The 26140-nt window shown below is 49.2% G+C and overlaps 2 protein-coding genes across 2 annotated transcripts; both read right to left on the reverse strand.

The window, feature by feature from the left end:
• Positions 1-332: 332 nt before the first annotated feature.
• LOC117970680 (metal transporter CNNM3-like) lies at positions 333-9573 on the reverse strand (the record flags this gene model as incomplete). The annotated part of the gene is given in 8 exon segments (XM_059018798.1): positions 333-408; positions 1446-1584; positions 2253-2365; positions 3053-3149; positions 4171-4340; positions 4528-4680; positions 6023-6166; positions 8058-9573. Coding segments are annotated over 8 exon segments (2303 nt in total), but the record flags the coding sequence as incomplete, so codon positions are not given.
• Positions 9574-17243: 7670 nt separating this feature from the next.
• LOC131727262 (metal transporter CNNM4-like) lies at positions 17244-25982 on the reverse strand (the record flags this gene model as incomplete). The annotated part of the gene is made up of 4 exons (XM_059018797.1): positions 17244-18903; positions 21094-21278; positions 24962-25059; positions 25777-25982. Coding segments are annotated over 3 exons (449 nt in total), but the record flags the coding sequence as incomplete, so codon positions are not given.
• Positions 25983-26140: the final 158 nt, after the last annotated feature.

Consider the following 26140-nt stretch of genomic DNA (forward strand, 5'->3'; position numbering starts at 1 on the left):
CTCGTGCACACAGAGAGGGGGGAGAGTGAGGGGTGAGAGAGACAGAGACAGGGAGAGGGAGAGGGAGAGGGGGGAGGGGGGTGAGAGAGAGAGGGGGGGAGTCAGCACAGCACCTACCAGCCAGACACCTCGTGCACACAGAGAGGGGGGAGAGTGAGGGGTGAGAGAGACGGAGACAGGGAGAGGGGGAGTCAGCACAGCACCTACCAGCCAGACACCTCGTGCACACAGAGAGGGGGAGAGTGAGGGGTGAGAGAGACGGAGACAGGGAGAGGGAGAGGGAGAGGGGGAGGGGGGTGAGAGAGAGAGGGGGGAGTCAGCACAGCACCTACCAGCCAGACACCTTGTGCACACAGTGTGAACTGAAGCACTCGAGTGTGTCAAAGATTGAATAGCATTCAGGGAACACTAGAACGAGCGGGGGGAGAGGGGAGAGAGAGAGAGAGAGAGAGAGAGAGAGAGAGAGAGAGGGTGAGAGAGAGAGAGAGAGAGGGAGGGAGAGAGAGAAATAAAGAAACCAGTTTTAGTCAGCACAGCAGTAGAGACAGGAAAGAAGTTGACACCAGATTTGATTTCTCTCTCTATGTATATATATATATATATAATAAATCTGGGAGTGCTGTACCCCACAGGTTCCCCCGAACGCACAGCTCTGAAAGCAGCGAGCACGTGCTGGAGTATTGTAGGGAAGCAGAACCCCCCTTCGAGCTCCTCCTCTGCTCTCCCCAGGGCTCGTGGTGTAGAGGAACGGAGAGGAGGAGGAGTAACAGACAGGAGAGAGCGAATCAGATCATGGCTGTATCACACTGCCCTGTATCACACTGCCCTGTATCACACTGCCCTGTGCTTTCACTGTGCTGTATCACACTGCCCTGTATCACACTGCCCTGTGCTTTCACTGACCTGCATCACACTGCGCTGTGCTTTTACTAGGGGACACTTTTATAAGGGTTAGTTTACCAAGGTTTGTTTATTTAATATGCTTTACCAGACCTCTCTGTGCTTTACAATGCTTCCCTATGCTTTACCAAACCTCTCTGTGCTTTACAATGCCTCCCTATGCTTTACCAGACCTCTCTGTGCTTTACAATGCTTCCCTATGCTTTACCAGACCTCTCTGTGCTTTACAATGCTTCCTTATGATTTCCCAGACCTCTCTGTGCTTTGCAATGCTTCCCTATGCTTTACCAGACCTCTCTGTGCTTTACAATGCTTCCCTATGCTTTACCAGACCTCTCTGTGCTTTACAATGCTTCCCTATGCTTTACCACACCTCTCTGTGCTTTACAATGCTTCCTTATGATTTCCCAGACCTCTCTGTGCTTTGCAATGCTTCCCTATGCTTTACTACACTTCTCTGTGCTTTGCAATGCTTCCCTATGCTCTCCTGGGAGGAATGCAGGAGCGTACGGTGTGTCACACAGGGAGCTGCTCTCTGCTCTCACCTGGGCCGGCGTTCCTCTCGTTCAGCAGCCGGGTCTGGCTGCTCGGGACGATCTGGAGCTCCATGCTGTCGGGGGGGTTGGGGGGGGAGACGTGCACCTGAGAGGCAGCCAGAGCGTTCGAGTACTGCAGCCGAGTCACCTGGGGAGGGGAGAGGAGGAGAGGAGAGGAGAGGAGAAGGGAGGGGAGGGGGAGGAGAGGAGAAGAGAGAGGGAGAGGAGAGGAGGAGAAGGGAGGGGAGAGGGGGAGGAGAGGAGAAGGGAGGGGAGAGAGGGAGAGGAGGAGAAGGGAGGGGAGAGGGGAAGAAGAGAGTAGAGAGAGGGAGAGGGAGAGGGAGAGGGAGGGAAGAGGATAGGAGGAGAAGGGAGGGGAGAGGGGGAGAGGAGAGGAGGAGAAGGGAGGGAAATAAGGACAGGGGAAATGGGGAGCAGAGGGGAAAGAAGGGGCAGAGAAGGGGAGGGGAGAGCGAGAAGGGGCGGGGAGAACAGGGGGAGAGGAGGAGGAGGGGAGAACAGGGGGAGAGAAGGAGGAGGGGAGAGCGAGAATTACATTCAAACCATTTACTAACCAAAGCAATTACTATTACCTACCTCAAAATGAATATTTCATTAGCTTATCCAAGTCATTCTTGCAATGAAGGAGACAGTGTGCCTCCATACATCCTGGAACTTACAGGGATTCCAGTTTGACCAGAAACACACCGACACCCCCCCTCAGACAGAGACATACACACCCCGACACCCCCCCTCACACACACACACAATAAATACAGAGAATCCTGTTTGACGTGCGCACAGCCCCCATCGTACCTTCACAAGCTGCAGGTCTGTGAGCGCGCGCACCGTGTAGTCAGGACAGTACAAGGATGGGAGGCTGTCCCCGAAATCAAACTGGTGCAGCGTGGACACAGGGGACTGGTGTCCTGAGGGGGACAGACGAAGCAAATTAAGACATCAAACCTGTTACTCAATTCAAACATTCAGAGATAAACACACACCAGGGCTGGCAATCAGACTCCTACTGCACAGCAGTGTCACCCAGTCCAGGTTTTACTAGCAGCTTGATCAGCCCCAGTGTGTCTAGCTAACAAGCTCAGGTGTGTCTGATTATTAAACTCCTAGTGAAACCAGGAATGGATCAAACTGCTCTGAATGGGAGTCTTATTCCCATCCCAGCAATAATAATAATAATAATAATAATAATAATAATAATAGGGATGGAAATAAGACTCCTGTTGCACAGCAGTTTGATCCATTCCAGGTTTTACTACAAGCTTGATTAGCCACAGTGTGTAAGAAGACATTCACGAGCTGGTAATAGTATATATAACTCGGGTCTCTCTAAACAGGGTACCTGCGCAATTCAAACTTGCACATACCTGGCAAGGAAGTTTTTTTGTTGTATTATTTCAATAGGAATCGACATGTTTGCTGTTTTTAATAAGACAGCCCTCAATGCATCCTGGGCAGACTGACCGCCTGTAATCTGTGTTTCATGTCTATTACATCACGCTGACTCCGCCTTCCTCTCGCTCCTCGTCGATTGTGTTTCTCACTCGGACCCATCGTGCGACGCTGCTGTCAGCCTGGCCGACGTGTGGAGGACTCACCTGAAGAGGGCGATGTGAGCGCAGAAACTCCGTAGTAGGTGAAGGCTCCGTTCTCAAACTTCAGCCCCTCCTTCCCGATCTCCACCTCCACTCGACCCTGCAGAGTCAAACACACAGAGAGTTAAACACAGAGAGACAGAGTCAAACACAGAGAGAGACAGAGTCAAACACAGAGAGACAGAGTCAAACACAGAGAGTCAAACACAGAGAGACAGAGTCAAACACACAGAGAGTTAAACACAGAGAGAGACAGAGTCAAACACAGAGAGAGACAGAGTCAAACACAGAGAGAGACAGAGTCAAACACAGAGAGTTAAACACAGAGAGAGACAGAGTCAAACACAGAGAGAGACAGAGTCAAACACAGAGAGACAGAGTCAAACACAGAGAGACAGAGTCAAACACAGAGAGTTAGAGTCAAACACAGAGTCAAACACAGAGAGATAGTCAAACACACAGAGAGTCAAACACACAGAGAGTTAAACACAGAGAGAGACAGAGTCAAACACAGAGAGAGACAGAGTCAAACACAGAGAGACAGTCAAACACAGAGAGTTAAACACAGAGATAGAGTCAAACACAGAGTCAAACACAGAGAGATAGTCAAACACACAGAGAGTCAAACAGAGAGACACACAGAGTCAGAGACAGAGTCAAACACAGAGAGTCAAACAGAGTCAAACACAGTCAAACACAGAGACAGAGTCAAACACAAAGAGAATCAAACAGAGAGTCAAACACAGAGAGAGTTAAACACAGAGAGAGACAGTGTCAAACACAGAGAGAATCAAACACAGAGAGACAGAGTCAAACACAGAGAGAATCAAAACACAGAGAGACAGATAGTCAAACACAGAGAGAGTCAAACACAGAGACACAGAGTCAAGCACACTGCAACACTACTGCACAGTGAAACATATTTAGCAGGATGAGGATGAAGCAGTCGACGGGGTGGCTCAGGGTTCGAGAGGAGAGAGGGGGAGGGTTTCCCTGCAGGATGAGGATGAAGCAGTCGACGGGGTGGCTCAGGGTTCGTGAGGAGAGAGGGGGAGGGTTTACCTGCAGGATGAGGATGAAGCAGTCGACGGGGTGGCTCAGGGTTCGAGAGGAGGGTTTACCTGCAGGATGAGGATGAAGTAGTCCACCGGGTGGTTCCGGTTGTACAGGTAGTGTGCCGCGCTCAGACGGTCCGCTGGGTCGAATTTGAGCTCCTGGTTGACGCTCGGGTGCTTGAGCAGGTGGAGCAGAATCTTCTCCGAGACACGGAGAGGACTGAAGAGATCCACCTCTGAGAGAGAGAGAGAGAGAGAGAGAGAGAGAGAGAGAATTAGAAACACACACGCAGTCAGTGTATTCACAGTGCAGTCTCAGGGTGCATCTCAGTGCAGTCTCAGGGTGCATCTCAGTGCAGTATCTCAGGGTGTATCTCAGTGTGTATCTCAGTGCAGGGTGTATCTCAGGGTGTGTGGACTTGCCTCTGGAGAGGAAGCGGTGGGTGGCCAGCAGCAGCTGCGGAGACGTCTTGACCTTGAGCTCTGCGTCAGGCAGCTTGAAGAGAGACACATCCTCCCTGCGCCTCCCGAGGGGGGTCCCCATGGGGGCCGGGGTCTTCTTCACCTTCGACTCCACTGCAGGGAGAGAGGGAGGGGGGCAGGCTCAGCACAGCGAACACACAGAGCCCAGGGCTGACTGTCCGATTCACTGCCACACACACACACACACACACACACACAAGCACAGGCAGGGGGCAGATTATTACACAGAGCAACTCAGCCGAATGTGTTCTATACAGCTCTGTATCTCACCCTCTATATAGAATTATTTATTTCTTAGCAGACGCCCTTATCCAGGGCGACTTACAGTCGTAAACAAAAATACATTTCAAGAATCACAGTACAAGTATTAATACAATTAAGAGCAAGATAAATACAATGACTTTGGTTCTAGCAAGTACAAGTGTGACAAGAATGAACTCTCTGCTTCATAGAGTGGAATGAAAGCTGCTGAATAATGTGACGCTAACATATTGAATTGCACACCCAGCGCTTTGGAGTTTTCCAGATACTTAAAAAGGATAAACTGACAACAATATTGAAAAATGTGACATTTCAAAATCTAACATGAAATACTCCTGTAATACTATCATGGCTTCCGGTAGACTTTTTTTTTTTTTTGCGAGATCATTGTGTAGTTTCTTTGATTACACAATGTTACATAAAAAATATCTAAATTATGTTCATATAGCTTTTTGTTTTGCTTTATAATTAATTATGTCTCAGTCCTAAAGTTCAAGTAGTTTGCTGGTCAAAAGTCTTAGGATTGAGACATTATTTAAAAACTATATGAACATAATTTAGATATTTTTTATGTAACATCATGTGATCAAAGAAACTACACAATGATCAAGCAAAAAAAAGAGCCTACCGGAAGCCATAATAGTATTACAGTAGCATTTCATGTTAGATTTCGAAATGTCACCTTTTTCAATTTGTCAGTTTGTTCTGTTAAGTATGTGGAAGACTCTGAAGCGGTGATGCAATGCTTGTGGGCGTGGCGGTAGCTGTGGATCTGGATGTTTCACAGCGCCTCTGTAATCCAGCATCCTGTCACTGGTCCCAGTCGATGCTGGATTAGACAGGTTTATAAATACAACAAAGCAGGGTCACCGCTGAGGCCTCTGAACTCCTGAAATCACAGAACCTGGGTCTGGAAGGAGGAGTGGAAGAAGGTGAAGCTCAGGGCGTGTTACTACAAGGGAGAGGGGGAGGGGGGGAGAGGAGTGTGAAAGGGGAGAGGGGGAGGGGGAGAGGGGAGTGTGAATGGGGAGAGGGAGAGGGGGGGGGAGAGGGGGAAGGGGGAGAGGAGTGTGAAAGGGGAGAGGGAGAGGGGGAGAGGGGAGTGTGAACGGGGAGAGGGTGAGGGGGGAGAGTGAGTGGGGAGAGGGGGAGGGGAAGGGGGAGAGGCACTCACTATACATGTCGGACTCGTCCAGGATCTCAGACTTGATGATCTCCTCGATGACGTCCTCCAGAGTGACCAGCCCCAGCACCTCATAGAAAGGGTCTCCCTCACCCTCGTTATTCACCTTCTGCACGATCGCCAGGTGAGACTTACCTGCACAGAGAGAGAGAGAGAGAGAGAGAGAGAGAGAGAGAGAGAGAGAGAGAGAGAGAGAGAGAGAGAGAGAGAGAGAGAGAGAGAGAGAGAGAGAGAGAGAGAGAGAGAGAGAGAGAGAGAGAGAGAGAGAGAGAGAGAGAGAGAGAGAGAGAGAGAATCAGATCACACACACACACACAGTTATGCTGGTATCCCAGTTTAATTAAAAGGGATTTTGATGGGGTTTGGAGCCGGATTGCTCCCTTGTTTTCCTGGTCGGAGGGAGGCGCGCACACAGTGGAACATTCCTAGCGGATTCCCGGAGCCTCTAATCCCTGTGTCCCTTTGTGCTGCTCGCTGCGGGAACACTACTGATGAGGATTTACATTCCTGCACAGAACAGCACAACCAACACAGCACAGTATAACCAGCACAGTACAGCACAGCACAGAGCAGAACTGCACAGCACAGTACAGAGCAGAACTGCACAGCACAGAACAGCACAGCTGCACAGCACAGTACAGAGCAGAACTGCACAGAACAGCACAACCAACACAGCACAGTATAACCAGCACAGTACAGCCAGAACAGCACAGCACAGTACAGAGCAGAACTGCACAGCACAGTACAGAGCAGAACTGCACAGCACAGCTGCACAGAACAGTACAACCAGCACAGAGCAGAACTGCACAGCACAGAACAGCACAGCTGCACAGAACAGTACAACCAGCACAGCACAGTACAGAGCAGAACTGCACAGAACAGCACAGCTGCACAGAGCAGTACAACCAGCACAGCACAGTACAGTACAGAGCAGAACTGCACAGAACAGCACAGCTGCACAGAACAGTACAACCAGCACAGCACAGTACAGAGCAGAACTGCACAGAACAGCACAGCTGCACAGAACAGTACAACCAGCACAGCACAGCACAGTACAGAGCAGAACTGCACAGAACAGCACAGCTGCACAGAACAGTACAACCAGCACAGCACAGTACAGAGCAGAACTGCACAGAACAGTACAGCTGCACAGAGCAGTACAACCAGCACAGCACAGTACAGTACAGAGCAGAACTGCACAGAACAGCACAGCTGCACAGAACAGTACAACCAGCACAGCACAGTACAGAGCAGAACTGCACAGAACAGCACAGCTGCACAGAACAGTACAACCAGCACAGCACAGCACAGTACAGAGCAGAACTGCACAGCACAGCTGCACAGAACAGTACAACCAGCACAGCACAGTATAACCAGCACAGTACAGAGCAGAACTGCACAGAACAGCACAGCACAGTACAGAGCAGAACTGCACAGCACAGTACAGCTGCACAGAACAGTACAACCAGCACAGAGCAGAACTGCACAGCACAGAACAGCACAGCTGCACAGAACAGCACAGCTGCACAGAACAGTACAACCAGCACAGCACAGTACAGAGCAGAACTGCACAGAACAGCACAGCTGCACAGAGCAGTACAACCAGCACAGCACAGTACAGTACAGAGCAGAACTGCACAGAACAGCACAGCTGCACAGAACAGTACAACCAGCACAGCACAGAGCAGAACTGCACAGAACAGTTCAGTTCATTCAAGCACAGCACATACTGGCACAGCACAGTACAGAGTCCAGCACAGTGCGATACTGCTGCACAGTCAAACGCAGACATGGGAATAAGACTCCCGTTGCACAGCAGTCTGATCCAGTCCTGGTTTCACTGTGAGTTTAATAATCAGACACACCTGAGCTTGTTAGCTAGACACACTGGGGCTGATCAAGCTGCTAGTAAAACCTGGACTGGGTGACACTGCTGTGCAATAGGAGTCTGATTCCCATCCCTGAAACTCATTTATTAATAATAATAATAATAATAATAATAATAATAATAATAATAATAGCACACCTTTCTTAAACTCCTCCAGCACGGCGTCCAGCTTGGTGTCGTCGAACACGAAGTGGAGCGGGTGATTATAGAACTTGGTGATGGTGCTCAGCGGGGTCCGGTCCTCCGGGTCCACCATGGCCAGGTCCTTGACGTACAGGATGTCCACGATGTTGGACCTCTCCTCCTCGTACACCGGCACCCGCGTGTAGCCGCTCTGCATGATCCGCGACATGACCCCGAAGTCCAGCACGGTGTCGGCCTGCAGCATGAAGCACTCCTTCAGAGGGGTCAGCACATCCTGCACGGTCTTGGTGCGGAGCGCTCCCCGGCTGAACTCCTCCTTCACGAACTCCTGGTACGGGTCGCTGTTGGAGCGCATCAGGTCCATCACCTTCTCGCGGGTCGCGCAGGTGCTGATGTCCCTCCGGAGACCCAGGTCCAGCAGCAGGGCGAGCGGGCAGGTGAGCGGGCAGGTGAGCAGCATGGTCAGCTGCGCCAGCCACGCCACCCCCGGGGCCAGCCTGAACCCGTACCGGGAGCACAAGACGTGCGGGAGCAGCTCGGCTACGGTGAAGACCAGGAACCCGCAGAGGAAAACGGCGGGAGCTACCGAATTGAAAGCCCGGTAGAACAGGACACCGAGAGCGGACTGCCCCAGGGCGCCCAGGAAGAGAAGGGCGCAGAGCAGAAAGTTACCCCTCCGCCGGACGGGCTGCAGGCGCTGGGCTGTTTTCTTCTCCCTCTCGGATCCGCAGGTGTGCAGCACGTACAGCTCCAGCGGGTCCAGCCACAGCAGGCTCAGGTTCAAGCCCTTGAAGACGGCGGAGGCGACCAGGAGGAGAACGATCGCGACCACTAGCCCCCACACCGGGATGGCATCGGTGTGGGTGGAACTTGCGTCGGTCTCCTGGACTTGAAAGACGGTGTCTTTGCCCTGGTAAGCCGCCCATTCGTCCCCGGGTCCGACTCGGACGCACAGGTAATAGCTTGTTGTAATCGCGCTGGCACCGCTGCCGGAGTCCGTCTGCACGGTCAACAAACCGGAGTTGTCCCCATCGGCTAGGAACTCTCCCAGCACCTGAAGTCGTGACGCGCTCCTCAGTCGCGCTTCCCGACACGGGTCGTCCTGTCCCGGGGAAGGAGACGCGCCGCTGTCCCCGCCGCTCGTCTCCCCCTCCCCCTGCTCCTTGCCCGCAAACGCTACCCAGGGCCAGGTTTCGTTTGCTAGGTGTGATCCGTACAGCCGCAGCACGAATGCAGACTTTAGGGGCGCCTTGACGACCCCGTCCCTCATAGACACGGACGTGCCGGGGTCTTCCAGTCTGAGCCCCAGCACTTGCGGGGCGACCTGGCCGCGGGCGCCGAGCCACAAGCCGGAGACAAACAGGTACGTGAAACAAACTCGTAGGTCCGCCAAGCCGGCCACCATATTGGAATAGGGCAGCTGAGGGTGGGTCTGGTGACGGGGTCACATGACGCCGCTCTCCGGAGAGACAGCCCTCGCCTCGGAGCGGCGCTTAACCCGCAGGAGTCAGGAAACTGCGTCGCGGCGGGACGCCATCTTGGCTCCGCTTCGTCCTCGGCGCTTGCTCCCCCCCCCCCCCGCGTGCGAGCCGGAATGGCGCCAGTTGCCTGTAAGGCGGTTATCCAGCAGCCAGTCCAATCGGACAAGGGGCTCACGGCCGGCGGTCCAATCAGAAGACGGCGAGGGCAGCCTGGCCCCGCCTCCCCTGTTCATGTCGGGTCTCGCCGCGGTGTAAACAGGAATCCGCTCGCAGCTGCTGCACGAGTTCGGGTCTGGAATGTGAACTTAAAGAGACAGTGCGTGCTTTTAAAAAAAATATTATTATTTAAGACGCTTATCTGCTGTTGTAATGATTGCTACACAGCTGTTATGCCCCCCCCCCCCCCCCCCCTCGCTCCCACCCGTGCAGAAATATTTAAACTAGCAGGAAAAAAAAAAACTATTTTAATTTATTAAAAAAAAAAAAAACGTTTTTTTTCTTTTTAACATAACCGTTGCATTATTATTATTATTATTATTATTATTATTATTATTATTCTCCTTTGCCTAGACTAATGAAACGTACCAAAGGCAGTCCTGTGTAGGAGTCTGCGGTGCAGGGAGGTGAAGCAGGGCACAGCTCTGTGAATACGAGCCGTTATGAAAAGAACACGAAATCAAATACAATGAAACCACGCGTGCAGATCAGTCCTTAAAACCACAAACCCTTTGTCCTGTAACAGACACCAATACACAGACACCAGTACAGACACCAATACACAGACACCAACACACAGACACCAATACAGACTGCAATACAGACACCAAATACACAGACACCAATACAGACACCAACACATACACCAATACAGACTGCAATACAGACACCAATACAGACACCAGTACACAGACACCAATACACAGACACCAACACACAGACACCAATACATAGACTCCAATACCAGTCACTGACCAGCGCTGTCCCGTACCAGTCACTGACCAGCCCTGTCCCGTACCAGTCACTGACCAGCGCTGTCCCGTACCAGTCACTGACCAGCCCTGTCCCGTACCAGTCACTGACCAGCGCTGTCCCGTACCAGTCACTGTCCACCCCTGTCCCGTACCAGTCACTGTCCAGCCCTGTCCCGTACCAGTCACTGTCCACCCCTGTCCCGTACCAGTCACTGTCCAGCCCTGTCCCGTACCAGTCACTGTCCAGCCCTGTCCCGTACCAGTCACTGACCAGCCCTGTCCCGTACCAGTCACTGACCAGCCCTGTCCCGTACCAGTCACTGTCCAGCCCTGTCCCGTACCAGTCACTGACCAGCCGTCCCGTACCAGTCACTGACCAGCCCTGTCCCGTACCAGTCACTGTCCAGCGCTGTCCCGTACCAGTCACTGACCAGCCCTGTCCCGTACCAGTCACTGACCAGTCACTGTCCAGCCCGCTCACTTTAACCAGCGACTTTGTAGATCAAACTGCTTCTGCCTTAAAAAAAATAAATACAATGACATTAAAAATATTCTTTAATTAAAACAACAAACGATGGCCTAAAATGAAATACGTACCCTGGAAGTCGTTTTGCTTTTAATGGAACAGCTATCAGGGTTCCACCCCTCCGGTCGACCAGGTTCAGTTTCCTATCGAACGGATCTAGTTTATAATGCAGAATGTATGGAGTAGTGGAGTAGTGGTCAGGGCTCTGGACTCCTGACCGGAGGGTCGTGGGTTCAATCCCAGGTGGGGAGGACACTGCTGCTGTACCCTTGAGCAAGGTACTTTACCTAGATTGCTCCAGTAAAAACCCAACTGTATAAATGGGTAATTGTATGTAAAAAATAATGTGATATCTTGTAACAATTGTAAGTCGCCCTGGATAAGGGCGTCTGCTAAGAAATAAATAATAATAATAATGTTGTTTTTGTTTTTCTCAAACTCCATAGAGATCACACAGACTGTTTTACAATAATACAAAACCTGACTGCATGGGGGATGTATTTGAGAACCTGTCTGTTGCCACACTCAGCATTTCTCTCATTTTTGTCCTCAAGCAAAACACACCGAAGACTGGATTCTTGAGAAATATTTACTCAGGAATGTCGTCCGCACAATTTTATTCAGATTGAAAAAAAAAAAAAACACCCCAAAAAAAGTGACCAAACAGAAACGGACTCTGGAAAAAACAAGAATGTCAGGTTTTAGTTTCTGGATGTGAAATGAGACGACAGGATCCTGTTTTTTTTTTTTTTTTTTAAATAGAGAAATATATTCTCGGGTTTATTAATAATCTGTTTGTTTGGTTTTATTGCCCCTTTTCAAAACTCGTTTCAGACAGGAATTATAAAACATTATGTACACACATTTCAAGTTACAGAGTGAGAGACAAGAGCTCTTTAGGACGGTACATTTACACTCGAAAAAAATAATAAAATAAATAAAAAATAAAATCTAACAACACAAAATCAAAGTGATTTTTCCTCACTTCACTCTCACAGTGGTCCGGAATTCATCCCCTTGAATTTTAACCTCAGAAATGACGTGAAATCTGCTGTCATGGAAACACATTTCAGAACACTGTCAGTCCAGTTTAATATCATCTCTGATTTCCCTTCTTCTCTGCAGAGAGTGGCTCCTTCCTCAATTAGAACCCCCTGCACTTCAGAACAGAACTTTGGCCGCGCGTTGTGATTGGTCGGAATGGGGACTGTCGAGGTTCTGGAATTCCGAAGCGGACTGAACATTCCCTTATAAAAGTTTGCCATAGTAAATTAGCAGCTTCTCCTGTGCCTTTCCCATGATTATAATACTATGCACAGTTTACCATGGTTTGCTTTTTAATATGCTTTACCAGACCTCTCTGTGCTTTACAATGCTTCCCTATGCTTTACCAGACCTCTCTGTGCTTTACAATGCTCCCCTATGCTTTACCAGACCTCTCTGTGCTTTACAATGCTTCCCTATGCTTTACCAGACCTCTCTGTGCTTTACAATGCTCCCCTATGCTTTACCAGACCTCTCTGTGCTTTACAATGCTTCCCTATGCTTTACCAGACCTCTCTGTGCTTTACAATGCTTCCCTATGCTTTACCAGACCTCTCTGTGCTTTACAATGCTTCCCTATGCTTTACCATGCTGTGCATGATCACACTTTGCAATGCTTTTACTGAGGGAAACTTTCATAAGGAAGATCACATGACTTTATTATTTTGATTTATTTCAGAATTCCTGAGCAGAATTTTAAACAGATCATTAAATAAAATAATAATAATAATAATAATAATAATAATAATAATAATAAATAAACAGACAGTGCAGCTGATTGACAGAAAGAAAACAATGGAAGTATATAAATAGAGTTTTTTTTTAATTGGTCTCCTTGTCACAAAGAAACTCTTACATGAGATTCAGACCCTCTATAAAGTGACTGGCCCCAAACTGCATGTGCAAAACTAAACCCGAGGGAACACGAAGCCTCTCTCTCAGGAGCTTGAAACCTGCTTCCTGGAGACCCCCGGGAGACCTAGTTTGAGGGTGCTGTATCAAACCCCAAGTCTCCCTGCCTGGTGTGCCGCGCAGCACCCTGAAACCCCAATCTCCTGAAACCAGGTTCCAAGCCGCACGGCGTCTCCGCGTTCCCTGGGCTTAACAGAAAGACAAAACCAGAGACACAGATGATCAGACCCCGAAGCCAGCGCTGCGATACTGGATCCACTCTCTGTACAGCGTCCGAGTCAATCGCGGGTTTTCAATTCCAGTACCTTTTGAAAATCCATTTCTTCGCAGGCGCTGATATTTCAGAGACGTCCTCAGTGTCGCGATGGTGAAGCTGCTTTCGTTTTGAAGCCCCAGTTTAAACGGACAGAGACTTCGATCAAAGTCATTTGCTGCCACTGTTGTGAGAATCTCGTTTCAAACAGAACGCTGCCGACTGGAACTGAGATCTGTAACGTGCTGGAATTGATTAAAAGGGAACAGGAATTGTGGTGTTTGGTTTTTTTTTTTTGGAAAAAGGATAAAAAGGAAGTGACCTCCAACCTTGACTCTGGAATCACTTCGAAAGCTCTGTATGAAATCCTTAACGAAAATGCGCAGCTCATCCCTCCCTTGCGGGCACGTGCACAACAGGGCAGAGCTGCGGGTTTGAGGTTTTACAGGCAAAGGGGAGAATTGTTAGATGTTTTTAGAAGCTTTCTTGATTGGGAAAGTCATGCAATTGATTATCAGGACAATGCGATTATCAGAACAATGCGATTATCAGAACAATTCGGTTATCAGAACAATTCAGTTATCAGGACAATTCATTATCAGGACAAATCATTATCAGGACAATTCATTATCAGGACAATTCAGTTATCAGGACTCTGCCTGGTCCCCAATTAGTTCCGGTAACAGAAATTCAATTTTTTTCCCCTGATCCGTCACTCTCGAAATCGCTCAAATAAAGTCTGAAGCTCCGTCTTTAACGGAAGCGCAGAAATGCGCCCCAAGCCTCTTTATAACACCAGGTGTAAAAAAACAAAGAAATACATTAAAAAAAGAAGACAAGCTATAACATTTCGGAAAAAATCCAAGAATTGGGTCTTGGAGGTGAAAACAGAGAAAAAAAAAACACTTCACCATTTCACTCCGAACACACGCTGTATATAAACATGATTCTGGAAGACAAGTCACAAGAACAATAGGAAAGAAAAGACTGATCAATAGCTGCTCTTCATAGCAGGAAGCTGAGAGAACACGAAGCCACTCTCTCAGGAACAGCGGCTTGAAACCAGGTCCCGAGTCTCCCTGCCTGGTGCAGCGTGCAGGGGCTTGAACTCCAGTCTCCTGAAACCTGGTCCCGAGTCTCCCTGCCTGGTGCGCCGTGCAGGGGCTTGAACTCCAGTCTCCTGAAACCTGGTCCCGAGTCTCCCTGCCTGGTGCGCCGTGCAGGGGCTTGAACTCCAGTCTCCTGAAACCTGGTCCCGAGTCTCCCTGCCTGGTGCGCCGTGCAGGGGCTTGAACTCCAGTCTCCTGAAACCAGGTCCCAAGCCGCAAAGCGTCTCCGTGTTCCCTCGGCTTAACATTCTAGAGCAGACCTTGCTTAGCCACGCCCATGACATACATTATTAATGAGCTGCTGTGCAGTCACAGCCAATCGAGAAGAGAGATCCGGAGGAGTGGAGCTCCACCCATAGGTTCTTCAAAAAAAAAAATAGTGGTCCTATAATTAAAATCTAATTCAACACACAATCTTTCTTTCTGTCGTATTTCTGAAACTCACAGGAATGCTAATGGAATTATCTGCGTGGTTTCCAGCTGCTTTCACACAAACGAGCCACAAGCAGAAGAGACTCCAGTTCCACCCCAAACGTGTACCAGGGGAAAAAACGAAACACAAAACCAATCCAACAATGACAGCTACCTGCACAAGCAGCCACAGCGCTTAAACACCTGATAGCACCGGGTTCAGAAACACTGAAAGAAACAGCAAACCATTCAGACTAGAAACCTTTCCATGAAGACGCTGAGAAAGACTTCTAGTGGAAACGTTTGCCATTGAATTCACACTGAAGACACTGAGAAAGACTTCTAGTGGAAACGTTTGACATTGAATTGACACTGAAGACACTGAGAAAGACTTCTAGGGGAAACGTTTGCCATTGAATTGACACTGAAGACACAGAGAAAGACTTCTAGTGGAAACGTTTGACATTGAATTGACACTGAAGACACTGAGAAAGACTTCTAGTGGAAACGTTTGCCATTGAATTTACACTGAAGACGCTGAGAGAGACTTCATTGAAAGGGTTGATTCATCTTAATGGTACAAAGTCCACTGAATTACATCACTCAGCTTTCAAAAGGCGCTCACTGAAAGCTGGAGGAAACGCTGTGGGAGACACGGCCCTTTGTTTGTGACCCCGGGTTCGACAGAGCGGACGTTCAAGCCGTCGCGGATCCCCCTTTCCGGAGACCCTGGAGTGAGGAGAAGAGGGTTTTTTTTGGTGCAACATGAACTCACAGAAGAGACGACAAAACCGTGAAAAACAGAAATGCCAACAATGAAATAAAAACCACACCGAACAGAGAAGACAGTCCACAGTGCTAAAGAAACAGGGGCGAAAGAAATCACAAAAATATACAAAATAAATACACAGTAATAAATCTCTTCAAAATCTATTATATCATCATCATCATTATTATTATTATTTCCAATACTAAAAAGCAATCTCTAGTATTACATCACAGGTCGGGGTGAGTTCCATTTTAAAATCCATTCCCAGCTCCATCTGAAGGGACTGGAGCTGATATTTCAGAGACGTCCTCAGCGTCGCGATCGTGAAGCTGCTTTCGTTTTGAAGCCCCAGTTTAATTGACCAACAAACAAACAAACAAACAGACAGACAGACAGACAGACAGACAGACAGACAGACAGACAGACAGACAGACAGACAGACAGACAGACAGAGTCTTCGATCGAAGTCATTTGCTGCCACTGTTGTGAGAATCTCATTTTAAACAGAACGCTGACGACTGGAATTGGAATTGGAATTGAGAATTGAGAATTGGAATTGAGAACTGGAATTGGAACTGACCCCGATCCGGATTACTTCCTGTTTAGATCCCACTGCCCTGCAGTCCAGCAGCTTCAGAATCAATCACCATTCAATAATATATATATCTATACATTTTTTTTTTTTTTTTTCTTTGCAATTTAAAAAAAAGAATTATCGTCCAGAAAAATAAACCCGTCTACACTGTGCAGATCCGTTCTAAAAGCTTTGCACGCGGTTCCTCCTCCACATTTACAAAGTTTACATGGTCATGATTATTACTGCGGTTCTGTTATTGGGGTCCCCTTCTGGAAAGCGCTGTTATCTCTCTCTCTCTCTCTCTCTCTCTCTCTCTCTCTCTCTCTCTCAGGTTCAGTCGGCTCAGATCAGCACTGTTGATGCAAGGCGATTCAAATGGAACTGCAATGAGATGACATGACTGACGGACTGCAGTTCAAGCACACCCGAGCGATCCTCCTCCTCGTATCTTCAGCCGCTTTCAGAACCCCCCCCCCCCCCCCACCCCACCCCACACTGATTGAAAACATTACAGTTCTGTAGTATAGTCTGTATTTGTACCTGTGATTATTATTGCTGGTTATTTAGAATAAACAGACTACAGCATGCTAATGTGGGGCGCGGTTTAGCGTGCTTTAGTGTAATAGCAATCACTGCAGTGGAATTGGAATTGGAACTGGAACTGGAACTGGAACTGGAATTGGAACTGGAATGGACCCCCAAGTCTGATTGGAATGCTTGTACAGCCCTCGCGGATTTCAGACACAGTATACCGGCCCCAGGCAGCGCAGAGAGACGTGCCACAGCGCCCCCTGCTGCTGACAGTGGGGAACTGCACCACAGAGAGGAACAGCACAACAGCGCCCCCTGCTGCTGACAGAGGAGAACTGCAAAACACACCCCACCCCCTCCCCACCAAATAAATAAATCTAAGACTCTCCCCCCCCCCCCCCCCCCAAGTACAAAACCGCCACCATTGAATCCAGAAAAAAACAGAAAGTGCAAATAGAAATTCATAAAGCAATTGTACCTTCGTATCAGAGAGCTGTGGCTAAAACCACCTCTCCTTTAAAACCACCTCTCCTTTAAATATAGTTTTTTTTTTTTCTTTCTCAATCTTTCATTTAAAAATATATATTCATATACTATTAGTATTATTGTTATTATTATTAATGGTGAAGCAATCGTAACTTCATTATCATCATGATTATATGTTGCCAAATTGGAATCGCGTTCTTAAAGGGAAATACAGGAATTTCAATCTCTTAAAAGGCGAATACATACAGTACTGGAAAAAAAAACAAAAACAGGAAGACTTTTCGTTCCCCCGCTCACCAGAAAAGAGAAAAAAAACCAGAGAATAATAAACATTTCCCTTTAAATGTGATGATTTTGATTAACCTGGGTTTTGAACTTTTTACCACAGTGCCACCTGCTGGTCGAGTCGAATATCGCATTGTAGGAGGACTGCACTGGAATTATTATTATTATTTAGTCATTTAGCAGAGGCTTTTATCCAAAGAGACTTACAGAGACTAGGGGGGTGAACTCTGCATCATCAACAACTGCTGCTGCTGCTGCTGCAGAGTCACCTCCAATAGGAGCTCGTTTGTTTTACGTCTCATCCGAAGGACGGAGCACAAGGAGGTTCAGTGACTTGCTCAGGGTCACACACACACACACACAGGGAGTCAGTGGCTGAGCTGGGATTTGAACCTCCTGGTATCAAGACCCCTTTCTTTAACCGCTGGGCCCCCGAGCCTCCTTGTGTTCTGATGCTTCTCTGCAGCACACCTCTACTGAAAAACGGGTTTCAAATTGAAATATTAGGAATCATTATCATCATCATCATTATTATTATTCAGATTTTCGTCGGACTTCTAGGCAGAGTCAGGGTTCAAACCTGCTCACAGCTCGGGAACATGAGCGGGGAGGGAAACGCAACCTTTCTCTGGCTGTTATTCAGAACACAGTCCAGGCCCGCTCCAGTCCAGGCCCGTTCGTGGATTATTGCTGGCTTGCTGTTCAGATTAAGAAGATCCCAAAATGGCTGTTCTTTTAAAAGCTGCAGTTTTTTTTTTTTTTTTTTTTTTTTTTTGTTAATTATAATAGTTTTTAAATAATTCCACATTCCCTTGCTTCCCAACAGCGCCCCCTGCTGCCTGTGACCGGGATAGCTTTGCTGTAATCCACAGGGTCACGCTGCCCTCTGCTGGGCGAGTTGGGGGACTGCAGGCTGCAGCAATATCCGGGTGAAGCATCCATACTGGAACCCGATCCAAACCAGCTGCTTTTCAAAACTCGGCAACTCCGTCATAAAAAAACACTTTCCAGCAGCCGATGTTTGAGCTGCTCTGGGTTGAGTAGGAGGCTGCATCCCTCCTGTCCTGGGGTTCCTGTGTGTGTGCGTGTGTGTGTGTGTGTGTGTGTGGGTCTCCTGTCTCCTCTGTAGATGGCTGTATGGACTGTGGAAAGGGCTGTATTGTATTGTGTTGTGTTGTGTTGTGTTACACGGTGGAGTCAGTGCTGTGGTTATCTGTGTTGTGTTGTGTTGTGTTACACAGTGGAGTCGGTGCTGTGGTTATCTGTATTGTGTTGTGTTGTGTTGTGTTACACAGTGGAGTCGGTGCTGTGGTTCGCTCCGCTCTGCACCGCGCTGTTCTGCTCGTTCAGCAGGCTGGTAGTCTCGTCCGGTCCGTTCTCGGCACTGAAGCGTGTCTCCATGGCGATGTGTGTGTGCTCGGGGGACTGTGGCGTGCTGTCGAGCCGGGACGCGATCAGCCCGTTCTGGTACTGCTGCCGGGTGATCTGCGGGGGGAGGAATCGGATCAGAACCTCCCGAGGTGCTGACTCACAGGAGAGCCGGGTCTGAGGCAGATATTAACACTGACACTGACAACAAGGGCCTCACTTCTGCATGTGGACAGCTAGACACACACGCAGAGACACACATACACACACACACACACAGACATAGAGAGACAGACACACACACACAGACAGAGACAGAGAGACAGACAGACACACAGACAAACAGACAGACAGACAGAGAGACAGACACAGACAGAGAGACAGACACACACACACAGACATAGAGAGACAGACACACAGAGACAGAGAGGGAGACACACAGACACAGAGAGAGACAGACACACAGACAGTCAGAGAGATAGACACACAGAGAGAGACTGACACACACACACAGAGACACACAGACAGGGCTGTGGGTTAGGTAGAGAGGGTGGGCTTCGTGCCTCTGTGTGTCTCAGGGTATCTCTCTGTGTGTCTCAGGGTCTGTCTCTCTCTCTCTCTGTGTGTCTCAGGGCCTCTCTCTCTCTCTGTGTGTCTCAGGGCCTCTCTCTCTCTGTGTGTCTCAGGGTATCTCTCTGTGTGTCTCAGGGTCTGTCTCTCTCTCTCTCTGTGTGTCTCAGGGCCTCTCTCTCTCTCTGTGTGTCTCAGGGCCTCTCTCTCTCTGTGTGTCTCAGGGTCTCTCTCTCTCTCTCTCTCTCTGTGTCTCAGGGCCTCTCTCTCTCTGTGTGTCTCAGGGCCTCTCTCTCTCTCTGTGTGTCTCAGGGCCTCTCTCTCTCTGTGTGTCTCAGGGCCTCTCTCTCTCTGTGTCTCAGGGTCTCTCTCTCTCTCTCTCTCTCTGTGTCTCAGGGCCTCTCTCTCTCTGTGTGTCTCAGGGCCTCTCTCTCTCTCTGTGTGTCTCAGGGCCTCTCTCTCTCTGTGTGTCTCAGGGCCTCTCTCTCTCTGTGTGTCTCAGGGCCTCTCTCTCTCTGTGTGTCTCAGGGCCTCTCTCTCTCTGTGTGTCTCAGGGTCTCTCTCTCTCTGTGTGTCTCTGTGTCTCAGGGTCTCTCTCTCTCTGTGTGTCTCAGGGCCTCTCTCTCTCTCTCTCTGTGTCTCAGGGCCTCTCTCTCTCTCTGTGTGTCTCAGGGCCTCTCTCTCTCTGTGTGTCTCAGGGCCTCTCTCTCTCTGTGTGTCTCAGGGTCTGTCTCTCTCTGTGTGTCTCTGTGTCTCAGGGTCTCTCTCTCTGTGTGTCTCAGGGCCTCTCTCTCTGTGTGTCTCAGGGTCTGTCTCTCTCTGTGTGTCTCTGTGTCTCAGGGTCTCTCTCTCTCTGTGTCTCAGGGCCTCTCTCTCTGTGTGTCTCAGGGTCTCTCTCTCTCTGTGTCTCAGGGCCTCTCTCTCTCTCTGTGTGTCTCAGGGCCTCTCTCTCTCTGTGTGTCTCAGGGTCTCTCTCTCTGTGTCTCAGGGTCTGTCTCTCTGTGTGTCTCAGGGTCTCTCTCTCTGTGTCTCAGGGCCTCTCTCTCTGTGTCTCAGGGCCTCTCTCTCTGTGTGTCAGGGTCTGTCTCTCTCTGTGTGTCTCTGTGTCTCAGGGCCTCTCTCTCTGTGTCTCAGGGCCTCTCTCTCTGTGTGTCAGGGTCTGTCTCTCTCTGTGTGTCTCTGTGTCTCAGGGTCTCTCTCTCTCTGTGTCTCAGGGCCTCTCTCTCTGTGTGTCTCAGGGTCTCTCTCTCTCTGTGTCTCAGGGCCTCTCTCTCTCTCTGTGTGTCTCAGGGCCTCTCTCTCTGTGTGTCTCAGGGCCTCTCTCTCTGTGTGTCTCAGGGCCTCTCTCTCTGTGTGTCTCAGGGCCTCTCTCTCTGTGTGTCTCAGGGCCTCTCTCTCTGTGTGTCTCAGGGCCTCTCTCTCTCTGTCTCAGGGCCTCTCTCTCTCTGTGTCTCAGGATCTCTCTCTCTCTCTGTGTCTCAGGGCCTCTCTCTCTCTCTGTGTCTAAGTGTCTCTCTCTCTCTCTGCGTCTCAGGGTCTCTCTCTCTCTCTCTCGGTGTCTCAGGGCCTCTCTCTCTCGCTGTGTGTCTCAGGGTCTGTCTCTCTCTGTGTGTCTCTGTGTCTCAGGGTCTCTCTCTCTCTGTGTCTCAGGGCCTCTCTCTCTCTGTGTGTCTCAGGGTCTGTCTCTCTCTCGTCTCTCTGAGACGCACACAGGGTCTCTCAGTCTCTGGCTCTCACCTTGATGAACTGCAGGTCAGTGAGAGCGCGCACGTTGAAGTCAGGGGTGTACTGCAGCGCCTGCAGGGAGGGGGTGCTGCTGAGCTGGTTGTTGCTCCCGCCGACGGACAGTGACTCGGACCGGTCCGTGCAGCTCAGAGAGACGGAGCGATTCAGACCAGCAACGTGAGAGGGGGAGCGAAACTCTGAGAAGAGAGAGAGAGAGCGAGAGAGAGAGAGAGAGAGAGAGAGAGAGAGAGAGAGAGAGAGAGAGGGGGGGGAGGATGAGATTCAAAACCAAGAAAAAAGAAAACGTAGTCTCTGAATCTGATTCATCGCAGCTCCTCAGGATTACAATCCCGTGCAGTTAAACAAGACACACGCAGTGAAGAGAGACAGAGACAGACAAGCAGAGAGACAGACAAGCAGAGACAGACGAGCAGAGAGACAGACGAGCAGAGACAGACGAGCAGAGAGACAGACGAGCAGAGAGACAGACGAGCAGAGAGACAGACGAGCAGAGAGAGACAGACAAGCAAAGAGACAGACAAGCAGAGAGACAGACAGAGAGAGAGACAGATAGACAAGCAGAGAGACAAATGAACAGAGACAGACAAGCAGAGAGACAGATGAGCAGAGAGACAGACGAGCAGAGACAGACGAGCAGAGAGACAGACGAGCAGAGAGAGACAGACAAGCAAAGAGACAGACAAGCAGAGAGACAGACAGAGAGAGAGACAGATAGACAAGCAGAGAGACAAATGAACAGAGACAGACAAGCAGAGAGACAGATGAGCAGAGAGACAGACGAGCAGAGACAGACGAGCAGAGAGACAGACGAGCAGAGAGACAGACAAGCAGAGACAGACAAGCAGAGAGACAGATGAGCAGAGACAGACGAGCAGACAGAGACAGACAAGCAAAGAGAGACAGACAAGCAGAGACAGACAGAGAGAGAGACAGATAGACAAGCAGAGAGACAAACGAACAGAGACAGACAAGCAGAGAGACAGACAAGCAGAGAGACAGATGAGCAGAGAGACAGACGAGCAGACAGAGACAGACAAGCAGAGAGAGACAGACAAGCAGAGACAGACAGAGAGAGAGACAGATAGACAAGCAGAGAGACAAACGAACAGAGACAGACAAGCAGAGAGACAGACAAGCCGAGAGACAGATGAGCAGAGAGACAGACGAGCAGAGAGAGACAGACAAGCAGAGAGAGACAGACAAGCAGAGACAGACAGAGAGAGAGACAGATAGACAAGCAGAGAGACAAACGAACAGAGACAGACAAGCAGAGAGACAGACAAGCCGAGAGACAGATGAGCAGAGAGACAGACGAGCAGACAGAGACAGACAAGCAGAGAGAGACAGACAAGCAGAGACAGACAGACAGACAAGCAGAGAGAGACAGACAGACAAGCAGAGAGACAGGCAGAGAGAGAGAGACAGACAGACAAGCAGAGAGAGACAGACAGACAAGCAGAGAGAGAGAGAGACAGACAAACAGAGAGACACAGACAGAGAGAGAGACACAGACAGAGAGAGAGAGAGACAGACAGATAGATAGATAGATAGATAGACAGACAGGCAGGCAGGCAGGCAGGCAGGCAGGCAGCTGTGCTGGGAAGTGAGTCAGTTGCTTAGCTGATGAAGCCTCAGCACAGAGCAAACCAAGTTTAACAGAAAAAAAACAAAACAGAAAAAAAAAGTATTGGGATTTATATTCCATAAGCCTTTTACTGCAGGAGTGTAAATTACTAAAGAACAAAAAGACTGAGTTTGTGAAACGGTGTTTTGTGACTATAAAATACCAAAATAAACTTAATAAAATTGAATAGCAAACGTTTCCACTAGAAGTCTCTCTCAGCGTCTTCAGTGTGAATTCAATGGCAAACGTTTCCACTAGAAGTCTTTCTCAGTGTCTTCAGTGTAAATTCAATGGCAAACGTTTCCACTAGAAGTCTCTCTCAGCGTCTTCAGTGTAAATTCAATGGCAAACGTTTCCTCTAGAAGTCTTTCTCAGTGTCTTCAGTGTAAATTCAATGGCAAACGTTTCCACTAGAAGTCTTTCTCTGCGTCTTCAGTGTGAATTCAATGGCAAACGTTTCCACTAGAAGTCTTTCTCAGCGTCTTCAGTGTAAATTCAATGGCAAAGGTTTCCACTAGAAGTCTTTCTCAGTGTCTTCAGTGTAAATTCAATGGCAAACGTTTCCACTAGAAGACTTTCTCAGCGTCTTCAGTGTGAATTCAATGGCAAACGTTTCCACTAGAAGTCTTTCTCAGTGTCATCAGTGTAAATTCAATGGCAAACGTTTCCACTAGAAGACTTTCTCAGCGTCTTCAGTGTGAATTCAATGGCAAACGTTTCCATTAGAAGTCTTTCTCAGTGTCTTCAGTGTAAATTCAATGGCAAACGTTTCCACTAGAAGTCTCTCTCAGCGTCTTCAGTGTAAATTCAATGGCAAACGTTTCCACTAGAAGTCTTTCTCAGCGTCTTCAGTGTAAATTCAATGGCAAACGTTTCCACTAGAAGTCTTTCTCAGTGTCTTCAGTGTAAATTCAATGGCAAGCGTTTCCACTAGAAGTCTCTCTCAGCGTCTTCAGTGTGAATTCAATGGCAAACGTTTCCACTAGAAGTCTCTCTCAGCGTCTTCAGTGTAAATTCAATGGCAAGCGTTTCCACTAGAAGTCTCTCTCAGCGTCTTCAGTGTGAATTCAATGGCAAACGTTTCCACTAGAAGTCTCTCTCAGCGTCTTCAGTGTTAATTCAATGGCAAACGTTTCCACTAGAAGTCTCTCTCAGCGTCTTCAGTGTTAATTCAATGGCAAACGTTTCCACTAGAAGTCTTTCTCAGTGTCTTCAGTGTAAATTCAATGGCAAACGTTTCCACTAGAAGTCTCTCTCAGTGTCTTCAGTGTAAATTCAATGGCAAACGTTTCCGCTAGAGCTGTGGCTGCTTTTGGAAACTTGTGATTAATTTACTCCCTGCAGTCAAAGGCTTTGGGGTGTTAATAATAATAATAATAATAATAATAATAATAATAATAATAATAATAATTTATCCAAAGCAACTATGCATCAACAACTACTGCTGCTGCAGAGTCACTTCCAATAGGAGCTCGTTTGTTTTCCGTCTCATCCGAAGGACGGAGCACAAGGAGGTTTAGTGGCTTGCTCAGGGTCACACACACACACACACACACACACACACACACACACACACAGGGAGTCAGCGGCTGAGCCGGGATTTGAACCTCCTGGTATCAGAACCCCTTTCTCTCACCGCTGGCCCAGCGAGCCTCCTTGATAAAAGTAACAGAGAGCAGAGGGGCAGCGTGTGCCCAAGCGGAGACGGGTTCGAGCAGCACTGTCCCGTTACCTGAGCCCCGCGAGAACAGAGAGGCGCGCTTTCGAGACATGCGTCTGGGACGAGAGCATCGCACTGGAGAGGGGGAACGAAGCAGGGAGAGAAGAACGACAGAAGAAAGAAAGAAAGAAAGAAAGGAAGGAAGAGGGAGGGAGGGGGAATGAATGAAAAGATTTTGGCACAGGTGCAGAAAGATACTAAGATATACACACACATATATATATATATATATATATATATATATATATATATATATATATATATATATATATATATATATATATATATATATATATAGACACAGACAGACACACACACACACACACACACACACACTCTATAGAATGCAGATGAATTGAAAAAAGCTCCAGCATCAACATCAGCAGCAGACTGAAATGTAGTTACCAGCTGTAGCCACAAGAGGGCAGTGACAAACCGCTATTGCAGACCCCAAGCCAGAGACGCTGCAATGCCGTGCAGACGGATTCCTCTGTCTGTTTGGTGTCTATACTCACCGAGCGTGGGGGGTGCTGAGGGACATGACCCCGTAGTAAGAGAAAGGACCCGTCTCCAACTTCATGTGCTCATTGCCAGCCTCCACCTCCACCCGGCCCTGAAGAGAGAGAGAGGGGGGAGCTGTTACTGCAGATTCAAATCAGAGCCGTCTTGAGGATCGGCTGTTTACTGTGCAGAAGAAGGATTAGCGACGGTGAGATTTAAAAATGGGGGAGTAGCGCTTATAAAATCAGGAGAGAGAGGGAGAAGGAGGGAGGGAGGGAGAAGGAGAAGAGGGAGGGAGGAGGGAGGGAGAGAGAGGGAGGAGGGAGGGAGAGAGAGGGAGGAGGGAGGGAGAGGGGGAGAGGAGGGGAGGGAGGGGGAGGAGGAGCAGAAGAGAGGGGGGAGAAGGAGCAGAGAGGGGGGCATTTATATAAATTCCCCACAGTAAATTTCTCTTCTAATGACACTTTGGGCTTGTTAGTCAAAAAAATGATCTTCCATTAACTCAGACAAGGATAGCAGCGTTATCCAGTCCAGGGTTTACTAGCAGCTTGATCAACGCCAGTGTGTCTAGGGTCAGGGTCAGGGTCAGGGTCAGGGTCAGAGTCAGGGTCAGGGGGTCAGGTACCTGCAGGATCAGTGTGAAGTAGTCCGTGGGTCGGCTGCGCTGGTACAGGGTTAGGGTCAGGGTCAGGGTCAGGGTCAGGGTCAGGGTCAGGGGGTCAGGTACCTGCAGGATCAGTGTGAAGTAGTCCGTGGGTCGGCTGCGCTGGTACAGGGTTAGGGTCAGGGTCAGGGTCAGGGTCAGGGTCAGGGTCAGGGGGTCTGGTACCTGCAGGATCAGTGTGAAGTAGTCCGTGGGTCGGCTGCGCTGGTACAGGTAATGCTCGGCTCTCTTCTTGTCGTCCTCTTTGAAGTGAATCTCCTGGATGACTTCGGGGTGCTTGAGGAGGCGCAGCAGAATCTTATCCGAGATCAGAGTCGGGGCGAAGAGGGTCACCTCTGAGAGACGGGGAGAGAGAGAGGGTGAGTACTGCACTGCTAACCACTGAGAGGGCTACCCGTTGCTAGGGCCCCGAGGGGGGGGGGGGGCTGTGCTTACCCGTTGCTAGGGCCCCGCGGAGGGGGCAGGGCTGTGCTTACCCGTTGCTAGGGCCCCGGGGAGGGGGCGGGGCTGTGCTTATCCGTTGCTAGGG

The sequence above is a fragment of the Acipenser ruthenus genome, unplaced genomic scaffold (assembly GCF_902713425.1).
Source record: "Acipenser ruthenus unplaced genomic scaffold, fAciRut3.2 maternal haplotype, whole genome shotgun sequence".
Classification (NCBI taxonomy): Eukaryota; Metazoa; Chordata; class Actinopteri; order Acipenseriformes; family Acipenseridae; genus Acipenser; species Acipenser ruthenus.